General features: G+C 41.3%; 1 protein-coding gene and 1 long non-coding RNA gene across 9 annotated transcripts in view; one reads left to right on the top strand and one right to left on the bottom strand.

Moving 5' to 3' along the window:
• Positions 1-22,109, bottom strand: part of rft1 (RFT1 homolog) — a 160,800-nt gene that overhangs the window by 114,700 nt on the left and 23,991 nt on the right. For all 6 annotated transcript variants that reach the window (XM_069939521.1, XM_069939523.1, XM_069939525.1 and 3 more), the window contains 2 exons: positions 9,855-10,044; positions 1,704-1,805 (listed from right to left, as the gene is read on the bottom strand). In XM_069939521.1, the coding sequence (XP_069795622.1) occupies positions 1,704-1,805; positions 9,855-10,044 (292 nt within the window). The remainder of the gene's footprint in view (positions 1-1,703; positions 1,806-9,854; positions 10,045-22,109) is intronic.
• The window catches only part of LOC138764122 (uncharacterized), a 60,611-nt gene that overhangs the window by 34,514 nt on the left and 3,988 nt on the right, over positions 1-22,109 (top strand). For 2 of the 3 annotated variants that reach the window (XR_011357991.1, XR_011357989.1), the window contains one exon: positions 1,343-1,597. The exons of the other annotated variant lie outside the window; for it this stretch is intronic. This is a non-coding gene — a long non-coding RNA (uncharacterized lncRNA). Of the gene's footprint in view, positions 1-1,342; positions 1,598-22,109 lie in introns of those variants that run through there. 3 annotated transcript variants of the gene reach the window in all.

Below are 22,109 nucleotides of genomic sequence, written 5' to 3'. Positions count from 1 at the left end.
GGACATGGGTAGGTGGTGTGGTTCCTCAGCTGCTGTAGGGCATCCAGGGCGATCGGTGGTGGTTCCATGGATCTGAAATGCACGTCACCTGGGTTGGAGAACGGTGCACCATAGACCATTTCCACCATTGAGGTGGGGAGGCTCTCTTTAGGTGCTGTGCGGATGCCCACGGGAGTTCATCCATCCAGTTGCGCCCATGCAGCTGTGATTTGAGGGCTGCTTTTAGATGGCGGTGATTCTATGACTTCATGTTGTTGGTATCCATTAAATAAATTAGGGGCTCAGAGCCCTGCAATTCTAATCTTTCAAAATAAATAAGAAAGTTGCCATTGGATTGGGGGTGGTAGGCGGTTGTGTGGTGTAGCTGGCTGCCGCAGAATTTGGCCATGGTCGCCCAGAGGGAAGAGGTAGACTCCCTGGTCCGAAGTTATGTGGGAAGGGACACCAAAACAGGCAATCCACTGTGAGGTAAAGGCCCTTGCACAGGTCTCCATGTCACAGGCCGGCATGAGCACTGCCTCTGGCCAGTGTGTAAAGCGGTCGACCATGGTGATGGGGAGGGTCCCTACTATGTCCACGTGCACGTGGTCGAACCTGTCCACTGCGGGTGGAAAACATTGCACTGGGCCTTTAGTGTGACGATGGAGTCAGGTTGCGGAATGCGGTCGAGCCGGTTTGCTTCTCTCGCCACGAGGTGCAGTTCGGCAAAGTCCATGTTGGAGATGGAAGCAGCAACATGGACCTGCAACTTGGAAAGGAACAGAACCTCAAACAGAAAGCACTTTGTGTGTCCATCTGCAAGGGCCATTAGCTCCTGCATCAGTTCTAAGGGATTATGATCACCTTGGCCCTAAGTGTTAAGAACACGAATGGCCCATTTGTGCCAGCTAAGTTCAAATGTCTCGAGCAAAAACCGTTTAAAAATTGTGGACTTGCCGTTCATGGGTGGGTTGTTGACAAATGGAGCGACTTTCGGTGCTGTGACGGGGTCCAGGGCGCTGACCATGTGCCAGAACTTGTTGTCCTTGGCTTTTATTCCTCGCAGGACAAACTGATTCTGCAAGTTGCAGCCAGCTGCTTGGCTGGTTTGCCCTGAATGGTGGCAAGTGGACACTTAAGGCGTAAACTGCCGTGGGAGATCAATTAGTTGCAGTCACTTTGGCTGTGGATGAGTTGGCAGGATTCATCTTGCTGTGTGTTGTGGGTTCTGAAAACATTAGAACCTGTTCGGGGTCACCACTGTAGCACTGCTAAAGGCAGAACTGCTGAAATAAATGCTGTCCACACCAAGCAAGTAAACCAGTAACTGCCGTTTATTCAAACCACTCACATTCCTTTTTAGGGGAGGTGACAGGCTCATGGGAGTAATGTCATAATGCTGCTAAGAGGCCTGGCCATTCCCCTGGCAACACACTCCTGCAGCCTGAAACTTCTGCGCAGTTGGGGGAAAGCCTGTATCCTGCTGCATTGGCTGTCCACTACGGCAATTCGGCGCATTGTGTGTGGGTTTGACCTGGCCCGCTACAAAAGGGCATAGGGAGGGTCATGAATCTTATTTATCATTCCATTACAAACTATTAAATTTGTGATGAACAAACCTACTGATTCTATGACTTCATGTTGTTGGTATCCATTAAATAAATTAGGGGCTCAGAGCCCTGCAATTCTAATCTTTCAAAATAAATAAGAAAGTTGCCATTCACCTGAGCCAGAGAAAATACATAGAGACCCCAATGTGGTGCAAGAGTGATACACACCACCGTCAGGACACATTTCACTGCCATGGCCAGACTTTCAGCTATCACCTGAAAAACAAAGCATTGTTGACATGCCACAAGGAACAGCAAACCAGGGAAAAAGTGAATAGATGACAAGATGAAGCATTGACCTTCAAATAATGTTTGAGTGACATTTCAGCATTCATCCTGTGACATGTGGATTTTCCCCTCTCCCATCTCCCATCTCAATGTGTGTGTAATAATAGGTTAATCGACCACCATTACTTGCCTTTCTCTTGCTCTATGAGTAGTAGAATAGGGAAATGTTGATGGGAATATTGTGGTCCTAAGTGATATTTTGCTTCAGTATTCACCAGAAAAAAGGACTTTGGTCAAAGAGAGGTTAGAGTAGAACAAGCTTGTGTGCTGGACCATGTTGAGATTAGGAAAGAGGAAATGCTAGAACTTCTTAAAAACATTAAGAGTGATAAAGTCCCAGGACCAGACAAGATATACCCCTGTTTGTTGTGAAAAAGGAAGAAAGAAATAGCTGATCATTGCATCTTCCTTGGCCACAGGGGAGGTGCCACAGGATTGGAGAATAGCAATGTGGTCCCCTTGTTTAAAAAAAATAGGGGAAATCCTGGGAATTATAGACCAATGAGTCTTACAACAGTGGTGTACAAATTCTTGGAGAGGATTTTTAGGAAATAGGATTTATGAGCATTTGGAGAAGTACAGTCTTGTCAGGGGAAGGACATACCTCACAAAATAATGGAGTTTTTAAAGGCGATAACAAAGGAAATTGAAGAAGATATATGTGGTGTATATGAATTTTAGTAAAGCATTTGACAATGACTCTCAAGAGATTCGTTCAGAAACTCATGGAACATGGGATTCATGGAGTCTTGACTATTTGGATTCAGAATTGTCTTGCCTACAGAAAGCAGAGAGTAGTAGTGGCCAGAACACATTCTGCCTAGAGGTCAGTGACTAGTGGAGTTCTGTAGGGATCTATTATGGGACCCACTGTTCTTTGTGATGACCAGGACAAAGAATCGGAAGAAAGGGTCAGTAAGTATGCAGATGTTATGAAGGTTGGAGGAGCTGTGGTTAGTGTTGAACATTGTTGTTAAAAAAGGATATACACAGGATACAGTGTTGAGTGGAAAAGCGGTAGATGGAGTTCAATCTGAAAAAGTGTGAGGTGATGCTTTTTGGAAAGTCAAACCTGAAGACTGAGTACAGGGATGATGGTTGGATGGAAGAACAGAAGGACCTCAAAATCTAAATCCATACATCTCTCAAGGTTGCCACACAGGATGACAGGATAGTTAAGGCGGCTTATGTATCCTGGCTTTCTTTAGTTGGGGGATTGACTTTAAGAGTTGTGAGGTAATGTTGCAACTCTACAAATCTCTGGTAAGACCACACTGAGAATATTGTGTTCAGTTCTGATCACCTCATTATAGGAAGGATATAGAATTTATGGAGTGGATGCAGAGGAGATTTACCAGGATGTTGCCTGGATTGGAGAAAATGTCACATGAGACAAAGGCTTTTCTCTTTGGAGTGAAGAAGGAGGAGAGGTAACATAGAAGCCTACAAGATTATGAAAGGCATAGATAGGGTGGACAGCCAGCAACTTTTTCCTGGGATATCAGTAGCAATCATAATCAGGCATCTCTACAAGGTGAGGGAGGAAAGTTTAGGGGAGACGTCAGGGGCAAGTTTTTTTTATATATGCACACAATTATGGGTACCTGGAATGCACTGCCAGGGGTGGTGTTGGAAGCTTGTACAATAAGGACATTTAAAAGACTCTTAGGCACATTGATGAAAGCAAAGTAGAGGGTTATGGGTGTGAGGTAGGGAAGGGTTATAATGTTGAGTGAGTTTATATAGGTTGTCACAACATTGTTGGCTGAAGGGTCTGAACTGTGCTGAAATGTTCCATATTTTATTTCCCATATTATGCTCCCTATCGTTATCCATGTCCTCTTCCTTGCCAAGTATTCATATGGCATTTCGTCCACTTCCTCTGACTTGAAGCGTAAATTCCTGCCATGGTCCTAGAGTGCTCCTATATTCTCCCTCATCATTCTCTTGTTTTTAATACTTGTTATTAAATGTCTTGGTATTTTCTTCAAAGTTCCTTTTGGCCTTCCAAATGCCCTGCTTGAGTGTATCTTACAATCTTTATATTACTCCAGGGCCTTGTCTAATTGTAGCTTCCTGAACCTTACATTTGCCCCCACAACAACCTTGTTGTATCGACTACTCCTGGCACACTGTTCATGGTACCTGCCACTCTCTTTTTTTAAACTTTATTTAGAATTTTATAACATGAATAACATATAGGATTACATTTAAAAAAATTAAGAATAAAATAAAATTACAATACAGTATCAGTAATCTAAATAAACTATACCCTCCCCAATAATTATTACACGTTAATAACCCAACTCAAATTAGTCCAACCCCCCCTTTTCCCCCCCAAATAAAGAGTGAAGAATTAATAAAGTTAATAATATATGTGAGAAAAAAAACCCACTTACAAAAAAAACATAACCGATTAAAATACTAACAAAAAGAAAAGTAATTAATACTAAGATATCAGACTTAAAAAACATATTTAAATCAAACTTAAATGCATATATTTAACAAACGGAGTTAAGATGAAACATATATTTAACTCAAACTTAATATAAAAAATTAGTAAAGTTAGTAACATTATCTATCAAAAATTCTTAAACATTAATCAATTCTAAAACAAATTGTAGCATGAAAAAAAGATGGAAAAAAAAACTTTATAGAGATAAACCTTCACCAAATATCAACTAACTTCACATCTATCATCATATTAGTCACATAAACCACCATCTTAAAACAAAATTCAAACCTCATTAAGCATTGTACAATTCAATTTTAGTACTCTTCCACCATTTTTCCCTTTTACTCTTGAATAGTTATCCAATAAAAGCTCCAATACCACATTTAAATATCCCCAATCATTACGTTAAAATTCAGATATCCAAATAATAAAAACACATCTACAACGAAATCTATATCTTCAACAAATGGAGCATAAACCACAAATAAAATTCAAGCCTCATTAAGAATTGTACAATTCAATTTATAACTTTCACCATTATTCCCTTCGTTCTATAACTAAAATAGCAAAATATACCCCAGAATTACCACTCCTTTCACCTTAAAGTTAAAGAAAAAATATAAAAAACTTATCCATCCCATTCACATTTAAATTTCAGATATTCCTTATCTACTGAATAAACTTTACAAAAAAAACCACATCAATTTTTAGTTTTTTAAACAATCAAATACTTTCTTATGATTTTTTTTAATATATTTAAAACAAAAAAAAACCCTTCACTCTTTAATCTAATAATACAAAAAAAAGGAAAAAAAAACGGGTAGGAGGTTAAAAATACCTCCTCCCGTCTAAACCGTGCAATGCGGTAACTCCCAAAAAAAATGGGTGTGAGATAACTCACACGTAGCAGATGACTTTCAGAAAATAGTGCCTATCCAGTTCTCTCCCCCAACTCTCACTTCATCTTAAACTAACATCATCATTATTTAATATCCCTTTTTTAAAAAAAAACATTAGAAAAAACAAAAGGACAACTCTTCTTTTAATCAGCTCCAACTGCCGAGTCACCATTACAACCATTCCTTCTTGGAGCACAGCTCTTTTCTTCCATCTCTTGTCTCCTTAGAGATCGCGGCGGACTATGTCTCTGTTGAAACTGAGTAATTGGCAGCTCTTGAGCAAATGCTATAACTTCCTTTGGAGAATCAAAGAACTTTGGTTGGCAACCATCTTGAAAAACCTTTAAAACAGCTGGATATCTAAAGGATGCCTTGTAACCTTTCTTCCACAACAACTCTTTAGCAGGATTAAATTCCCGTCGTTGGAACATAACTTCTTGACTCAAATCCGCATAGAAGAAAACTCGATTATTTTGAATCATCAAGGGTGATTTTCTCTGTTGTGCATTTCTAATAGCCACTCGTAAAATTATTTCTCTGTCATAATAATTCAAGCAACGAACCAAAACAGGTCTTGGACTTTGACCTGAAATAGGTCTTCTACGCAAGGCTCTGTTCCAGTATTATACCTTTCGGGAAATGTTCTTGACCCAGCACCTGCGGAATCCATTCAGTAAAAAATTTTCTTGGGTCTGGTCCCTCCATACCTTCCGGCAAACCAATAATCTTTATATTGTTCCGTCTGAATTGGTTTTCCAAATAATCAATCTTTTTCACCAAATGTTTATTTTGAGTTTGTAAGTCTTCAACCATTTTGGTCACATCAAAAACTTGATCCTGTATTTCATCTATATCTTCTTCACACGAATTAAATTTATCTCTCACTTCAAGCTTAAAAGCTCCAAACTCAGCCATCTGTTGAGTATGTATTTTCACCAGAGTACGAACAACTGAAAAGTGGCAAAGCAGCAGGTATGGATGGAATCCCCACAGAAGTCTGGAAGGCTGGCGGCAAAACTCTGCATGCCAAACTGCATGAGTTTTTCAAGCTTTGTTGGGACCAAGGTAAACTGCCTCAGGATCTTCGTGATGCCACCATCATCACCCTGTACAAAAACAAAGGCGAGAAATCAGACTGCTCAAACTACAGGGGAATCACGTTGCTCTCCATTGCAGGCAAAATCTTCGCTAGGATTCTACTAAATAGAATAATACCTAGTGTCGCTGAGAATATTCTCCCAGAATCACAGTGCGGCTTTCGCGCAAACAGAGGAACCACTGACATGGTCTTTGCCCTCAGACAGCTCCAAGAAAAGTGCAGAGAACAAAACAAAGGACTCTACATCACCTTTGTTGACCTCACCAAAGCCTTCAACACCGTGAGCAGGAAAGGGCTTTGGCAAATACTAGAGCGCATCGGATGTCCCCCAAAGTTCCTCAACATGATTATCCAACTGCACGAAAACCAACAAGGTCGGGTCAGATACAGCAATGAGCTCTCTGAACCCTTCTCCATTAACAATGGCGTGAAGCAAGGCTGTGTTCTCGCACCAACCCTCTTTTCAATCTTCTTCAGCATGATGCTGAACCAAGCCATGAAAGACCCCAACAATGAAGACGCTGTTTACATCCGGTACCGCACGGATGGCAGTCTCTTCAATCTGAGGCGCCTGCAAGCTCACACCAAGACACAAGAGAAACTTGTCCGTGAACTACTCTTTGCAGATGATGCCGCTTTAGTTGCCCATTCAGAGCCAGCTCTTCAGCGCTTGACGTCCTGCTTTGCGGAAACTGCCAAAATGTTTGGCCTGGAAGTCAGCCTGAAGAAAACTGAGGTCCTCCATCAGCCAGCTCCCCACCATGACTACCAGCCCCCCCACATCTCCATCGGGCACACAAAACTCAAAACGGTCAACCAGTTTACCTATCTCGGCTGCACCATTTCATCAGATGCAAGGATCGACAATGAGATAGACAACAGACTCGCCAAGGCAAATAGCGCCTTTGGAAGACTACACAAAAGAGTCTGGAAAAACAACCAACTGAAAAACCTCACAAAGATAAGCGTATACAGAGCCGTTGTCATACCCACACTCCTGTTCGGCTCCGAATCATGGGTCCTCTACCGGCACCACCTACGGCTCCTAGAACGCTTCCACCAGCGTTGTCTCCGCTCCATCCTCAACATCCATTGGAGCGCTCACACCCCTAACGTCGAGGTACTCGAGATGGCAGAGGTCGACAGCATCGAGTCCACGCTGCTGAAGATCCAGCTGCGCTGGATGGGTCACGTCTCCAGAATGGAGGACCATCGCCTTCCCAAGATCGTATTATATGGCGAGCTCTCCACTGGCCACCGTGACAGAGGTGCACCAAAGAAAAGGTACAAGGACTGCCTAAAGAAATCTCTTGGTGCCTGCCACATTGACCACCGCCAGTGGGCTGATAACGCCTCAAACCGTGCATCTTGGCGCCTCACAGTTTGGCGGGCAGCAGCCTCCTTTGAAGAAGACCGCAGAGCCCACCTCACTGACAAAAGGCAAAGGAGGAAAAACCCAACACCCAACCCCAACCAACCAATTTTCCCTTGCAACCGCTGCAATCGTGTCTGCCTGTCCCGCATCGGACTGGTCAGCCACAAACGAGCCTGCAGCTGACGTGGACTTTTTGCCCCCTCCATAAATCTTCGTCCGCGAAGCCAAGCCAAAGAAAGAAGAAACCTAGTACCAAGTTCAGTCATAATCTTGGATAATCCCTGCATTGTATAAGATAATTTAGATTCAAGATTCACAAAAATCTTTTCAATTGGAAGAGATTTTGACGTAACAGATTCCTGCTTCTTCTGCATAACCAAAGGATCTTCTGTTCCTTCTTTCATTCTGGTTGCCTTCCTTATAGTATGACTGTGTGTGGAAACCCCAGCCACAGCCTCTCCAGCAATGACTGGAGGATGCTGGCCGGGGTTTTCCCCAGTCCATAATGTATTATGTTCTCCCAGTACATCAAGTTGTTTTGGTTCTTCTATCTCAAGAGACGTAGTTTGCAGCGCCACCTCAACAGTTGACAAATGTCTTTGAGTAACTCTTTGTTCTAAAGGCTGTTTGGCGCCCTCTTTAGGAGGCTCTACCGATGTAACATAGAGCTCTACATCCGAACACTGTACCTCTCTCCTGGGATCCATTTCACGCTGAGTCCCGGTGTCTTTCCTATAGGTAGGCTCCAAAACTTGAACTTTTGGAAAATGTAGTTTTTTGATGATCTGTTGTCGTTTTTTTTTTGCTCTTTTCCAACAATTGTACCATCATAAGTTAAATTAACAGCACTGAAATTTTCTAAACTTTTGAAGAATTTTAACGGGCATTTCTAGACAAAACAATATGATAGAGTCAGGAGAGGACTGGAAGGCACATCTGATCCTTACGCCATCTTGCCACGCCCCCGTACCTACCACTCTCCATAAAATATTTGCCCTTGCATATCTGTGACATGATATTTTTGCCCTAAAGAAAAGATCATTTCTTTCCATTCTATCAATCTTCTCATGATTTTTGTCATCAAAATAGCTCTCTGCTTCCCACCCTCCAGAGAAAGCATGCAAGCCTTAAAATCCTTCAAGTAACGGGGTGCCCCCCAGAGCTGTACACAGTGTTCAAAGTTCACCTCACCAATGCTTTATGTAGCTGCAATAGGACTTCCTTTTACATTCAATATCCCACCCAATGAAGCCACACACACTTGAACACCCACCTCTACCCCACAATCCCTCTGCACTTCAATGCTTTTAAGAGCCCTGCTATTAATTGTATACAGTACACAAGAGAGCTAGAGGAACTCAGCAGATCCTGCAGCATCCATGGAAAGCAATGGCCGGTTGACTGCCTACTGCTTTCCATGGATGCTGTGCAGCCTGCAAAGTTCCTCTACCACTCTTACGTACTGCACCCCAGCATCTGCAAACTTCTTATTTACCTCCATTAATTGTATACATTCCACTTACATTCGTCCTCCCAAAGCACAGCACCTCAAACTTGTCTGAAACAAACTTCACAGCTCCTTAATGGGTTCATTGAAAAGTTGTAGCTGGACCCATTTCCCAGATCTCTCTCACAGGAGGAGCAAACATCTGCCCAGACTGACATTCCCACTGCACTGAGCTAAGATCCACCAACTCAGACAAATTGAAAGAGTATACCGAACCCCTACTCAGCCCTCTTGGTGAAACACCTTGTGACAAAGCCTCTGCACTTCATCGGAGCACTTCTTCTCAATCACTGTCACTCCGTTTTACCTACTGGAACTCTTCTTTTATTGGATGCTCTGCCTGCAAAGAGCCAATCATAATTCAGTTCCCCCTCCTCCTCAAAGCACTAATTCAGCTGCTCACTGGTTGAAGAGAAAAATCAGTCCAATAACCAAGACTGTGACTATTTGGTCAGGCTGAGATTTAATGTCTTTCACAACAGGACAGTCTTCCTGTACTCGCCACACAGCACCACACAACTGGCACAGGCAAGTGTTTGTGACCCAGCATCTCAATTGGCAGCACTACGAAGGCATAAAATCCTTGAAATAGAACTAAAATTTAATGATGGAAAAATCAATTATTATTTACACATAACTCACCTTTAAACTCACCAACATATGCACCTGAGCCAGTACCCACATAGGTTCAGAGAGGAGTTCCACCACAGCAGAGAGACCGAATGCCACCACTCCAACCTCATAGTGAGGTACAACTGCTGGGTCTGGGATTGCCACCAAATTGAGCCACACCCAGGCCAAGAGCAAGGCCCAGAATATCCCCAGAGGAACCCTGAAACATAGCACCCAGTCAATCATTAATGCAAAACTCACTCACATGCAGATGCACGCACACATTGACATACACACAATGATGTAGAATAATACAATGAATTAATTTTGTTTAGGGTTCATATGCAACATGGAGTTTACATTAGCATCAACTAACTTCTGATATTCAAAATCTTTACTTTCACCATTCCCAGAACTTTCTGCCTCATTTTCACTGCCTTATCCTTCGATTCATCACATGACTCAAGCTCCCCATATGCTTACTCCTGGCTGGTTAAAAGAAAACAAACAATAAGTGTGAATGGAATTTAAAAACCTGCAGAGACAAAAAATCTAAGATAATAACAGAAAATGCTGGAAATACTGTCCTTGCCTTTCAATATTCAAAATGTTTCAATTAGATCCTCCCAAATTTTCCTAAATTTCGCCGAGTACAGACCAAGAGCTGTCAAAGGCTCCTCATATGATTTTCAGAATCATCTTTGTAAACCTCCTCTGACCCCACTCTAAAATCAGCACATCCTTTCTTAAATAAGAAGCCCAAACCTGCTCACAATACTCAAAATGTGGTGTCACCAATGCCTTATAAAGCCTGAACATCTTATCCCTGCCCCTTATATTCTATTCCTCTTGAATATCTCTCTAGACTCTTCATACCTTCTGCACAATTTTCTTTTCCATTCAACTTAGTGTCATCAGCAAACTTAGATATCTCCACTTGGTCACCTCTTCCAGGTCATTAATATATATTGTGAACAGTTATGGCCCCAGCATCAACCCCTGCAGCACTCTGCTCACCACTGATTGTCGACCAGAGAATCAACCATTGATCCCAATGCTTTTCCTTTGCTTGGTTAACCAATCCTCTGTCCATGCCAATACATTACCATCAAGACCATGCAACCTTATGGATTTTTTTAAAATCTGGCACCTTGATTAAAGCCTTCTGGAAATCCATGTAGACAACATCCACCTGTCCCCCTCCATCCAATGCACTAGTTATATGATCCAAGAACTCAAGTGAATTTGACAAACACACCCTGCCCTTCCTAAATTGATCCTGCATCTGCCAGATGGAAACATTTCTGTCCCAGATCTCGTAATATTTTCCTTACTGATAGCTCCAAGCATTTTTAATTTGTTATATCCTGGCACTCTCCTTCCACACACAATCACCTGTCCACCTAATTTTCTTGTCCTTGTGGCAACTATGTCGCAGTGTGAAATAAATAACAAGAAAATGATCAGACGTAATCAAATCAAAGTTCACTAAAAGTCATTTACTCAGAGTCACCTGCAGCTTTTGACCCGCGCGTTCCCAATGACGTCATTGCATTGTGACATCATGTCGTCACTCAGAACCTCCGAGCCGGTTCGATTAAGCCTCCAGTGAGCCACTACATGACGCCCCCCCCACAAACTAACCACCAACATGAGGCTAAACCTCTGGTGCCATTACCGTCCACCGCTCTTGGGCAGTCGTCCATGCCTTTGCATCGGGGGTCATAGCAAGGGCCGATCAAGGTTGAGAAGCTAACCGGGCAAGGGGACCGATACTAACAGTGGCCAGGCAAACACCTAGCCATGCCGCAGCCACAGCTGTGGGACGAGGTGGCCCCCAATGTCTGCCTTTCTCATCGGGAAACAACCACCCTGGGCCATCTGTCTAAACAAGAGATAACTGGAATGCCTTGGCGGCACTGCCAGAAGGGGTCAATGGTGGCACCACCCTATGGAAATGGGTGGTGACTGGAGTCTGGGACAGGTTCCCTGCCCTCCTAGAATGCCCTTCTAGGGTGACACAGTTGATGTAGCTGTTAGTACAATGCCTTTACAATGCCAGCGATTGGAATCGGACTTGGGTTCGAAGTCTGCACTGTAAGGATTCTGTACATTCTCTGAGTCTGGGTGGGTTTTCTCCAGGGTCTCTAAGGTCCTCCCACCCTTCAAAAACATACCAGGGTGTTGGTTAATGTGGTATAATTTGGGTCGCCCATATTCTTGGACCAAATTGGTCTGTTACAGTGCTGTATGTCTAATTTAAAACTTAATGGCCAGCTGCAGTGGCACACCATTGGCGTGGGGACACAGGTTGTAAGGGAATGGGCACTGATCAAGGGTATCTATGGGGCACCCGCGAGCACCACTTCCCAGGAGGCATGAATGTGACTGGTGCCTCGGTAGATTATTTAGATACCACTGCACATGCTGACCTTAGAGGGGTGGTCATGGAGCTGGCGACTGGGAAAAACGTCCAGGAAGCCAATACCCTCCTGGAGGGATTGGAGTACATGCAGTGGGGAGCAATCACTCAGGTTTGCAGGGCTGAGGGGAAGTTTGGTGACGTCATCCTGCTGGTGACTCACTGAGAGATGCATGTCCTCTGGAGAGAGCTTTGCGGGGGAAGCTTCCAGTGCATCGCCCACTCTGACCTGGACCAACCTCCCCTCTGGAGGAGGACCCTGACTAATCTATCTTTTGAGCTCTCCCAACCTCCCCAGCCACAGGAGAAGACTACCCTTCAAGCTGATCCTCTTCTTGATGTGAGGGTCTACGAAACACTTCAGCATAAAAGACAGCTGTGATGCCCCACGGTGGTTTCACAGCCTTTCTGCCATCACACCATTCTGTTTAACCAGCAATGAGCTGTTATCACTTATGCACAGAACTTTCAAGCTAACATACAACAGTTGTTACTGTGGAAACAGCATCATTGGACATTCAACAAGGACCACATCCTTTGTTATGTGCATTTCAAGAGCAGCTTTTTGTGATAAATTTCTTGGTTTTTTTTTTCTCTCTTTTTTTTAAAAAAATCACACCCTGAGCTGTGGTAATAATATCTCTCAACACACTCAGGGAATTGGAGTTACTATGTTACAGTTTATAAGTACAGATCAAACACAATCAAAGAAATATTGTATATACAGGTGGTCCCTGCCTTACAACCAATGCAACTTACGACCCAAAAAAAGCTGTAAAATTTTTTTAAAATAAATGTAAATATAAAAATTACATGTCAGGGCTGGGGTTCCAGGGGCTGTTTATTTTGATAGACCAACAGGGCGGTGGCCATAGGCTACGCTGCCACCGAATGTGTTCTATTTTTGGGGCACAAATGTGGTGACGGACCTGGTGTTTGAGGTGAGGGAGGTGAGCACAGGCCAGATGACAGTGGACAATGGATCTTTCCAGTGCCGGGCAGGCTGAGCCGTGGATGAAGTGCCGCGGCTCGAATTTAAGAACGTCGGCCTGGACTAATGTTATGAGCCCAGAGGACCCCAAGACCCAGCAGCAATAGAAATTCACCAAGACAAATGGTTACTTAAACAAATGTTGCTTTTAATTATTTTTAAACATGAAAACAGGATCAAACTATTACTTACTACTATTAACTTAATCTAACTCAACCCCCTTCTAATTCTAAGCGCACATGTAGGTAATGTACAAGTTCAGAAAAGTTCTTTGATTCATAGTCCAATCTCACTTCACTCCTCCAATTCTTATACTGTGCACAGAATGTAAACATTTATGAATTTCACCAGGCTTTGGTGCTTGAAAGATAAATGGTTACCGCTCAGGAAGGTTCTTTTCAGTTTTCAGAGAGAGGTTTGTTGCTCCTTGGACATAAACTGATTCCTTCCAATCTGCCACTTCAGTGTCTTGCCAAAGAAGCTTGCCCCATCAGGGTTTTCCAGATGATCACCTCTTTCTTTCACGTCACCACAGAGTTCTTTTTTGTTTCCCTTAAAGTGGAACACCACACAGCCAGCCATCTCCTCTTGTATGGACCACAAGGGCTTTGACCAGGCTGAACTAAGAACTTACAACCAGTCTTCAAAATGGGGTTTTTCCACAAGCTTCCCAGCTTGTCCTGTTCTAGTCCCAGCTGCTGCTGCTAAACTGTAGAACTGAATTCTCTCTCTCTCTCACTCAGAGAAAACTGCATGACCCTCTTAGAACACAGCACTCTGCACTCAGACAGACTGTAGCACCAGACCTAATATTCGAGTCCGTTCATCTGTTGCTTTCCAAAACAATAATCCATTACTCCACAGCATGTCCAATTAACACCTTCTTGTGAAGTCCTTATAGGCATTCTTCAAAGTTTTTATAAAGGCACTCGGAGCCTGGACTGTCTGGCTTGAGCAGAGCTCTGGCATTTTAAATGAGATCTGTGTATCTTTTTGTGACCCTACACTAAAAAAATTTTCTTCCAAAAACATTTCTTTCTACAATATAAAATATAACATAATTTGTCACAGTAACATATGTCCAACTTGTGTCCATTACGAGATCCGACCGGTTGGTCAGAATGGAACTTGGACAAATGTTGAGGACCATCTGTATTTTGTTTCCACTTGACAATGGCAGCATCCCCAGCAGCCCTCCCATTAAAAGAAAGAAATACCTCATCGGGCAAGCGCTTCAGAAGCTTTTATTTAAAACTACCAATTTGGCCAATTTTCAGTCCTGAGTCCTCCTGGTTATCAGTACAGGGAACCAACACAGGCACTTGTGGCACCCATTTAAAGGGAACATGAGCAGGAATGGCATCCCAAAAATAAATGGGGTACTTGCAAGAGATACGGGATCACCCATGGATGTATGCCTGCCAGTCTTCCCCCCTGCCTCACCACAGGATAGCACGGCGACGGGCACCTGGGCTGTCCTTCAGGAACGCCCAAATATGAATCCAAGGCGTGGGATATGCAAGCCAAGAGAGGACTCTGGCACCTCATGGATGACCCTGCACTCCCTGCTCACAGACATTGGTGGAAAGGTGCACACATTTACCAGCTAAGCTTCAGAAACCAGGCATGCAAGTCAGTGACCAATTTTCTTTCTCTTCCCTCCCGTCTGACACAAGGCAGTTCCCACTGCACCCTGCTCCATCGGGAGCACAACATCCCTGTTTGGTTGGGGGTGGGGGGAAGCTGATGAGGCGATGTCATTGAATTTGATTATGTGGCTCGTCCAGCACATGGAAGGCACTTGTGTATATATTGATCTGCTTAATAAGTTTTTTTTTCTCTTTTTGTTTTTATATAAAACACGTACATAGAGTTTACAGTATAGAAATCAGTCATTGACTGTCTTTGTAGTGATTGCAGAGTGATGTGACTTCCGAGGGCGAATGTTATATGTAGATTGTGAAGAAACACGTGGCCTCCCTGCCTACCTGGAATATTGTGGATTGCAGGTGGTCACATGTCCTCCCTGTCCGAAATTTATTCAGAAGTCACATCACCTGTTAATCAAGGTTGGACACCAGCCACCCATCCATGCACATCCTGCTGTTGGCTCATTTAAATTACCTAGGGTCATTATTGGCTAGATGCCCAGATCAGAACTGTATATAACATCGATGCACAGCATCGTGGTCCAAACCCTGGACATCGCTCCACACTAGGTTGGCACTGTGGACATCGCTGGAAGTGTCGCAGGTAAGGTGTGCACAACACTCAAACTGAGATGTCGTTCTGCAATAGATCAATACTTGCAAAGAGCTGCACCCCTGTGGTACAGGGAACCAAGAATGTGCATGAAAGCCCCCATCTGTAGAGTGTGTACACGTGTGTGAACATGTAGAGTATAGGTGGCCACTGGTATCAGAGTCCAAGCTGGGTCTGGTATGAATGTCTATAAAGTTGTTTAGTAATATAGTAAAAAACCTCACAAAGATTAGCGTATACAGAGCCGTTGTCATACCCACACTCCTGTTTGGCTCTGAATCATGGGTCCTCTACTGGCATCACCTACGGCTCCTAGAATGCTTCCACCAGCGTTGTCTCCGCTCCATCCTCAACATTCATTGGAGCGACTTCATCACCAACATCGAAGTACTCGAGATGGCAGAGGCCGACAGCATTGAATCCACGCTGCTGAAGACCCAACTGCGCTGGGTAGGTCACGTCTCCAGAATGGAGGACCATCGCCTTCCCAAGATCGTATTATATGGCGAGCTCTCCACTGGCCACCGTGACAGAGGTGCACCAAAGAAAAGGTACAAGGACTGCCTAAAGAAATCTCTTGGTGCCTGCCACATTGACCACCGCCAGTGGGCTGATAACGCCTCAAACCGTGCATCTTGGCGCCTCACAGTTCAGCGGGCAGCAGCCTCCTTTGAAGAAGACCGCAGAGCCCACCTCACTGACAAAAGACAAAGGAGGAAAAACCCAACACCCAACCCCAACCAACCAATTTTCCCTTGCAACCGTGTCTGCCTGTCCCGCATCGGACTTGTCAGCCACAAATGAGCCTGCAGCTGAAGTGGACATTAACCCTCCATTAATCGTCGTCCACGAAGCCAAGCCAAAGAATTAACCACATAAATCATATAATTACAGCATAGAAACAGGCCAACTTGGCACCTAGTCCATGCCGAACACTTTCTCCCACCTAACACCACTGACCTACACTCAACCTGTAACCCTCCATTCCTTTCCCTTCCATATACATATCCAACTTCTCCTTAAATGCTAATATCAAGCCTGCCTCCGCCACTTTATCTGGTATCTACATACCCACCACTCGGAGTAAAGAAGTCTCCCCTCATGTTTCCTCTAAACTTTTGCCCTCTAACTCTCAGCTCATGTCCTCTTGTTTGTATCACCCTATTTCTTTTTTTTTTTCACACTATGAACCATACTGACCAAAATACACACAAACATTTCCTTCTTGAATAATCACAATGTCATTTTCTCCCCTTTTCCCCCCTCCCTTCCCTCCCTCCTTCACCCCCCCCTCCCCACCCATTCAACGTTCAACATATATGATACATTAAACCCATTAAACAATGTCATCACACAATGAAAATAAACAAGAAATTTGTGTCTTCTACTTTTATAGACTGGGTCATTTCATTTCGTCATTTTCTCCCTCCTTAAAGGAAAAAAACTTCTCCATGTCAACCCTATCTATTTTAAATACCTCATAATAATTTTAAATACCTCAATTAAATCCCCTCTCAACCTTCTACACTCCAAAGAATAAAGACCTAACTGATTAAACCTTTCTCTATAATTTAGACTCTGTAATCCCTGCAACATTCGAGTAAATCTTCTCTGCACTCTCTCCAATTTGTTGATATATTTGCAGACCAAAACTGTACACAATACTCCAAATTTGGCCTCACTAATTTTAAGATTTTAATATAACAATCAACTGTACAATTTTAACGTAACATCCCAGCTCCTGTACTCAATACTCTGATTTACACAAGCCAACATACCATAAGCTTCCTTCACCACCCTATCCACATATAATTTCACCTTCAAGGAAAAATTTATTCCTAGATCCCCTGTTCTACTGCACACTTCAATGCCCTACCATTCACCTTACTTGTTCTATTTTGATTAGCCCTACCAAAATGTAACACCTTGTGGCACTTGGAGCAGCTGGAGAAGAACACAGACACCACACCAGAGATTGTTAATGACTGGTTTTTTTTTCCAAATTCAGCACGTGCCCTTTTAAGGGCAGCATGAGCTCAGTCACCTTGGGCATTGTGACATCATAATCGCTGTCCCAGGTGCACGCTGGGCAGGAGCCTTGAGGCAGGGAGAAAACCCTGACAGTGCCATCTTCCCTTGGCTGCCCCACCACGTGATGTTACATGCGGGGCCGGATTGCCATGAGAATGTGCGCTGTCACAACCTCACACTTATCTGCATTAAACACCATCTGCTATCTTTCAGCTCACTCTTCTAACTGGCTTAAATCCCTCTCCAAGCTTTGAAATCCTTCTTCACTATCCACAGCTCCACCTATCTTAGTATCATCCGCATACTTACTATTCCAAATTACCACCCCATCAACCAGATTATTAATGTACATGACAAATAGCAATGGACCCAATAATGAAGCCTGAGGCACACCAAAAGTCACCTGCTCCCAATCTGACAAACAGTTAACTACCACTACTCTCTGGCATCTCCCATTCAACTATTTTTGAATCCATTTTACTACTTCACTGTTAATACCTAATGATTGAACCTTCCTAACCTTCCTTGAGGTACCTTATCAAAGGCCTTACTATAGTCCATATATACAACATCCACTGCCATATCCTCATCAACTTTCCTAGTAACCTCCTCAAAAAATTCGATAAGGTTTATCAAATATGATCTTTCCCTCACAAATCCATGTTGATTATTTCTATTCAAACCATGTCTATCCAAGTATTTATATATACCATCTCTAAAAATACTTTCCATTAACTTACCCACCACTGACATCAAACTTAGAGGCCTATAATTTTTTAAACAATGGAACAATCCTCCAGCACCATTCCTGTTATTTTTTTTAAATTTTTTTATTTTTCACACCATAAACCATATTGACCAAGATACATACATTTTCCTTTTCAAATATATAGTGTCATTTTCTTCCCCCCCCCTCTTCCCATCCCACCATCCCTACCTCCCCTCCCATTCATTTAAAGTTCAGAATCTAAGATACATTAAACCCGTCAAACAATGTTGTCACTCAATAACAATAAATAAGAAATTCCACTGAGTCAATTCTTTTCATTTCCTTCTCCTTCCGTTATTTTAGGTGGTAGATGTCCCTGGAAGGTTTTCTCTATTGTGTTTCATGTATGGCTCCCATATTTGTTCAAATATTTCATTATTGTTTCTTAAATTATATGTTATTTTTTCAAATGGAATACATTTATTAATTTCTATATACATTGTTGTATTCTCAAGTTATCTTCTAATTTCCAGGCTGACATAATACATTTTTTTGCTACGGCTAGCGCTATCATAACAAATCTTTTTTGTGCACCATCCAAATCAAGTCCAAATTCTTTGTTTTTTGTTACTTAGGAGGAAGATCACTGGGTTTTTTGGTATATTGTTTTCTGTAATTTTATTTAATATCTGGTTTAGATCTTCCCAAAATGTTTTCACTTTCTCACATGTCCAGATTGCATGAATTGTTGTTCCCATTTCTTTTTTACAATGAAAATATCTGTCAGATACTGTTGAGTCCCATTTATTTAACTTTTGAGATGTAATGTATAGCCTGTGTATCCAGTTATATTGTATCATACGTAACCTCGTGTTTATTGTATTTCTCATATTTCCAGAGCATAACTTCTCCCATGTTTCCTTCTTTATCTTTATGTTTAAAACTTGTTCCCATTTTTGTTTAGTTTTACCATTTGTTTCCTCAATCTGCTTTTCTTGCAGTTTAATATACATATTTGTTATAAATCTTTTGATTATCATTGTATCTGTAATCACATATTCAAAATTACTTCCCTCTGGTAACCTCAGACTGCTTCCCAATTTGTCCTTCAAGTAGGATCTCAGTTGGTAGTATGCCAACACTGTATCTTGAGTTATATTATATTTATTCTTCATTTGTTCAAAGGATAGTAATTTATTTCCTGAAAAACAATTTTCTATTCTTTTGATCCCTTTTTTCTCCCATTCTCTAAAGGAAAGGTTATCTATTGTAAAAGGGATTAACTGATTTTGCGTCAGTATTAGTTTTGGAAATTGGTAATTTGTTTTATTCCTTTCTACATGAATCTTCTTCCAAATATTGAGCAGATGATATAATTCTGGAGAATTCCTACGTTGTACCAATTTTTCATCCCATTTATATAATATATGTTCAGGTATCTTCTCCCCTATTTTATCTAGTTCTAATCTAGTCCAATCTGGCTTTTCCCTTGTTTGATAAAAATCTGATAGGTATCTTAATTGTGTGGCTCTATAATAATTTTTGAAGTTTGGCAGTTGTAAGCCTCCTTGTTTATACCATTCTGTTAATTTATCTAGTGCTATCCTCAGTTTCCCCCCTTTCCATAAAAATTTCCTTATTATTTTCTTTAACTCCTTGAAGAATTTCTCCTTCAAGTGTATTGGCAATGCCTGAAATAGGTATTGTATCCTTGGGAAAATGTTCATTTTAATACAGTTTATCCTTCCTATTAGTGTTAGTGGTAAGTCTTTCCAATGCTCTAAGTTGTCCTGTAATTTTTTTCATTAATGGATAATAACTGAGTTTATATAGATGGCCGAGGTTTTTATTTATTTGTATACCTAGGTATCTTATTGCTTGCATTTGCCATCTGAATGGTGATTCTTTCTTAAATTTTGAGAAATCCGCATTATTCATTGGCATGGCTTCACTTTTATTTGCGTTAATCTTGTAACCCGACACTTCTCCATATTCCTTCAATTTCTTATGTAATTCTTTTATTGATAATTCTGGTTGTGTTAAGTATACTATAACGTCATCTGCAAATAAACTGATTTTATATTCCTTGTCTTTTATTTTTATCCCTTTTATTTTATTTTCTGTTCTTATCAATTCTGCTAGTGGTTCTATAGCTAACGCGAACAATAAGGGTGATAGTGGGCATCCCTGCCTTGTTGATCTGCTTAAGTTAAATTGCTTTGATATATATCCATTTACTGTCACTTTCGCCAATGGCCCCTTATATAATGCTTTAATCCAATTAATATACTTCTCTGGTAAACTGAATTTTTGTAATACTTTGAATAAATAATTCCATTCTACTCTGTCAAAGGCCTTCTCTGCGTCTTAAGCAACTGCTACTGTTGGCGCTTTACTCCCTTCTACTGCATGAATTAAGTTAATAAATTTACAAATATTGTCTGTTGTTCGTCTTTTTTTAATAAATCCAGTTTGGTCTAGATTTACTATTTTAGGTACATAGTCGGCTAATCTGTTTGCTAATAGTTTAGTTATTATCTTATAATCTGTGAAAGTAAAGATATTGGTCTATATGACGCTGGCGCGAGTGGATCTTTCCCTGTCTTTGGTATTACTGTAATTATTGCTGTTTTGCATGAATCTGGTAAGCTTTGTGTTTTGTCAATCTGGTTGATTACTTCCAGGAAGGGAGGAATTAATAAATCTTTAAATGTTTTATAGAATTCTATTGGGAATCCATCCTCTCCTGGTGTTTTATTATTTGGTAGTTTTTTTATTATCTCTTGTATTTCTACTATTTCAAATGGTTCTGTTAATTTATTTTGTTCCTCTATTTGTAATTTTGGTAGTTCAATTTTAGTTAAAAATTCATCTATTTTGTCTTCTTTCCCTTCGTTTTCAGTTTGGTATAATTGTTCATAGAATTCTCTGAAGTTTTCATTAATCTCCGTTGGATTATAAGTGATTTGTTTGTCTTTTTTCCTTGATGCCAATACCATTCTCTTAGTTTGTTCTGTCTTAAGCTGCCATGCTAGAAGTTTGTGCGTTTTTTCTCCTAGTTCATAATATTTCTGTTTTGTCTTCATTATGTTCTTCTCCTCCTTATATGTTTGTAGTGTTTCATATTTTATTTTTTTATCTGCTAATTCTCTTCTTTTAGTTGTGTCTTCCTTCATTGCTAATTCTTTTTCTATATTTACTATTTCCCTTTCCAACTGCTCTGTTTCCTGATTGTAGTCCTTCTACATCTTGGTTACATAACTTATTATTTGCCATCTGATGAACGCTTTCATTGCGTCCCATAGTATAAACTTATCTTTCACTGATTCCGTATTTATTTCAAAGTATATTTTAATTTATCTTTCAATCTCTAAAATCCTGCCTTTTAAGTAGCATGGAGTTTAATCTCCATCTATACATTCTTGGAGGGATGTCCTCTAACTCTATTGTCAATATCAAGGGTGAATGGTCCGATAATATTCTAGCTTTATATTCTGTTTTTCTTACTCTGTCTTGCATGCGAGCTGATAACAGGAATAGGTCTATTCTTGATTATGTTTTATGTCTACCCGAATAATATGAATATTCCTTTTCCTTTGGGTGTTGTTTCCTCCATATATCCAAAAGTTGCATTTCTTGCATCGATTTAATTATAAATTTGTTTACTTTGTTCTTTCTGTTAATTTTTTTCCCAGTTTTATCCATATTTGAATCTAAATTAAGGTTGAAATCCCCTCCTATTAGTATGTTCCCTTGCATGTCTGCTATCTTCAAAAAAATATCTTGCATAAACTTTTGATCTTCTTCGTTAGGTGAATATACATTGAGTAAATTCCAAAACTCCGAATATATCTGACATTTTATCATTAC

This window comes from Narcine bancroftii, chromosome 5, assembly GCF_036971445.1.
Source record: "Narcine bancroftii isolate sNarBan1 chromosome 5, sNarBan1.hap1, whole genome shotgun sequence".
Classification (NCBI taxonomy): Eukaryota; Metazoa; Chordata; class Chondrichthyes; order Torpediniformes; family Narcinidae; genus Narcine; species Narcine bancroftii.
Note: the sequence above shows the minus strand (reverse complement) of the source record. Positions and strands in the feature narration are given on the sequence as shown.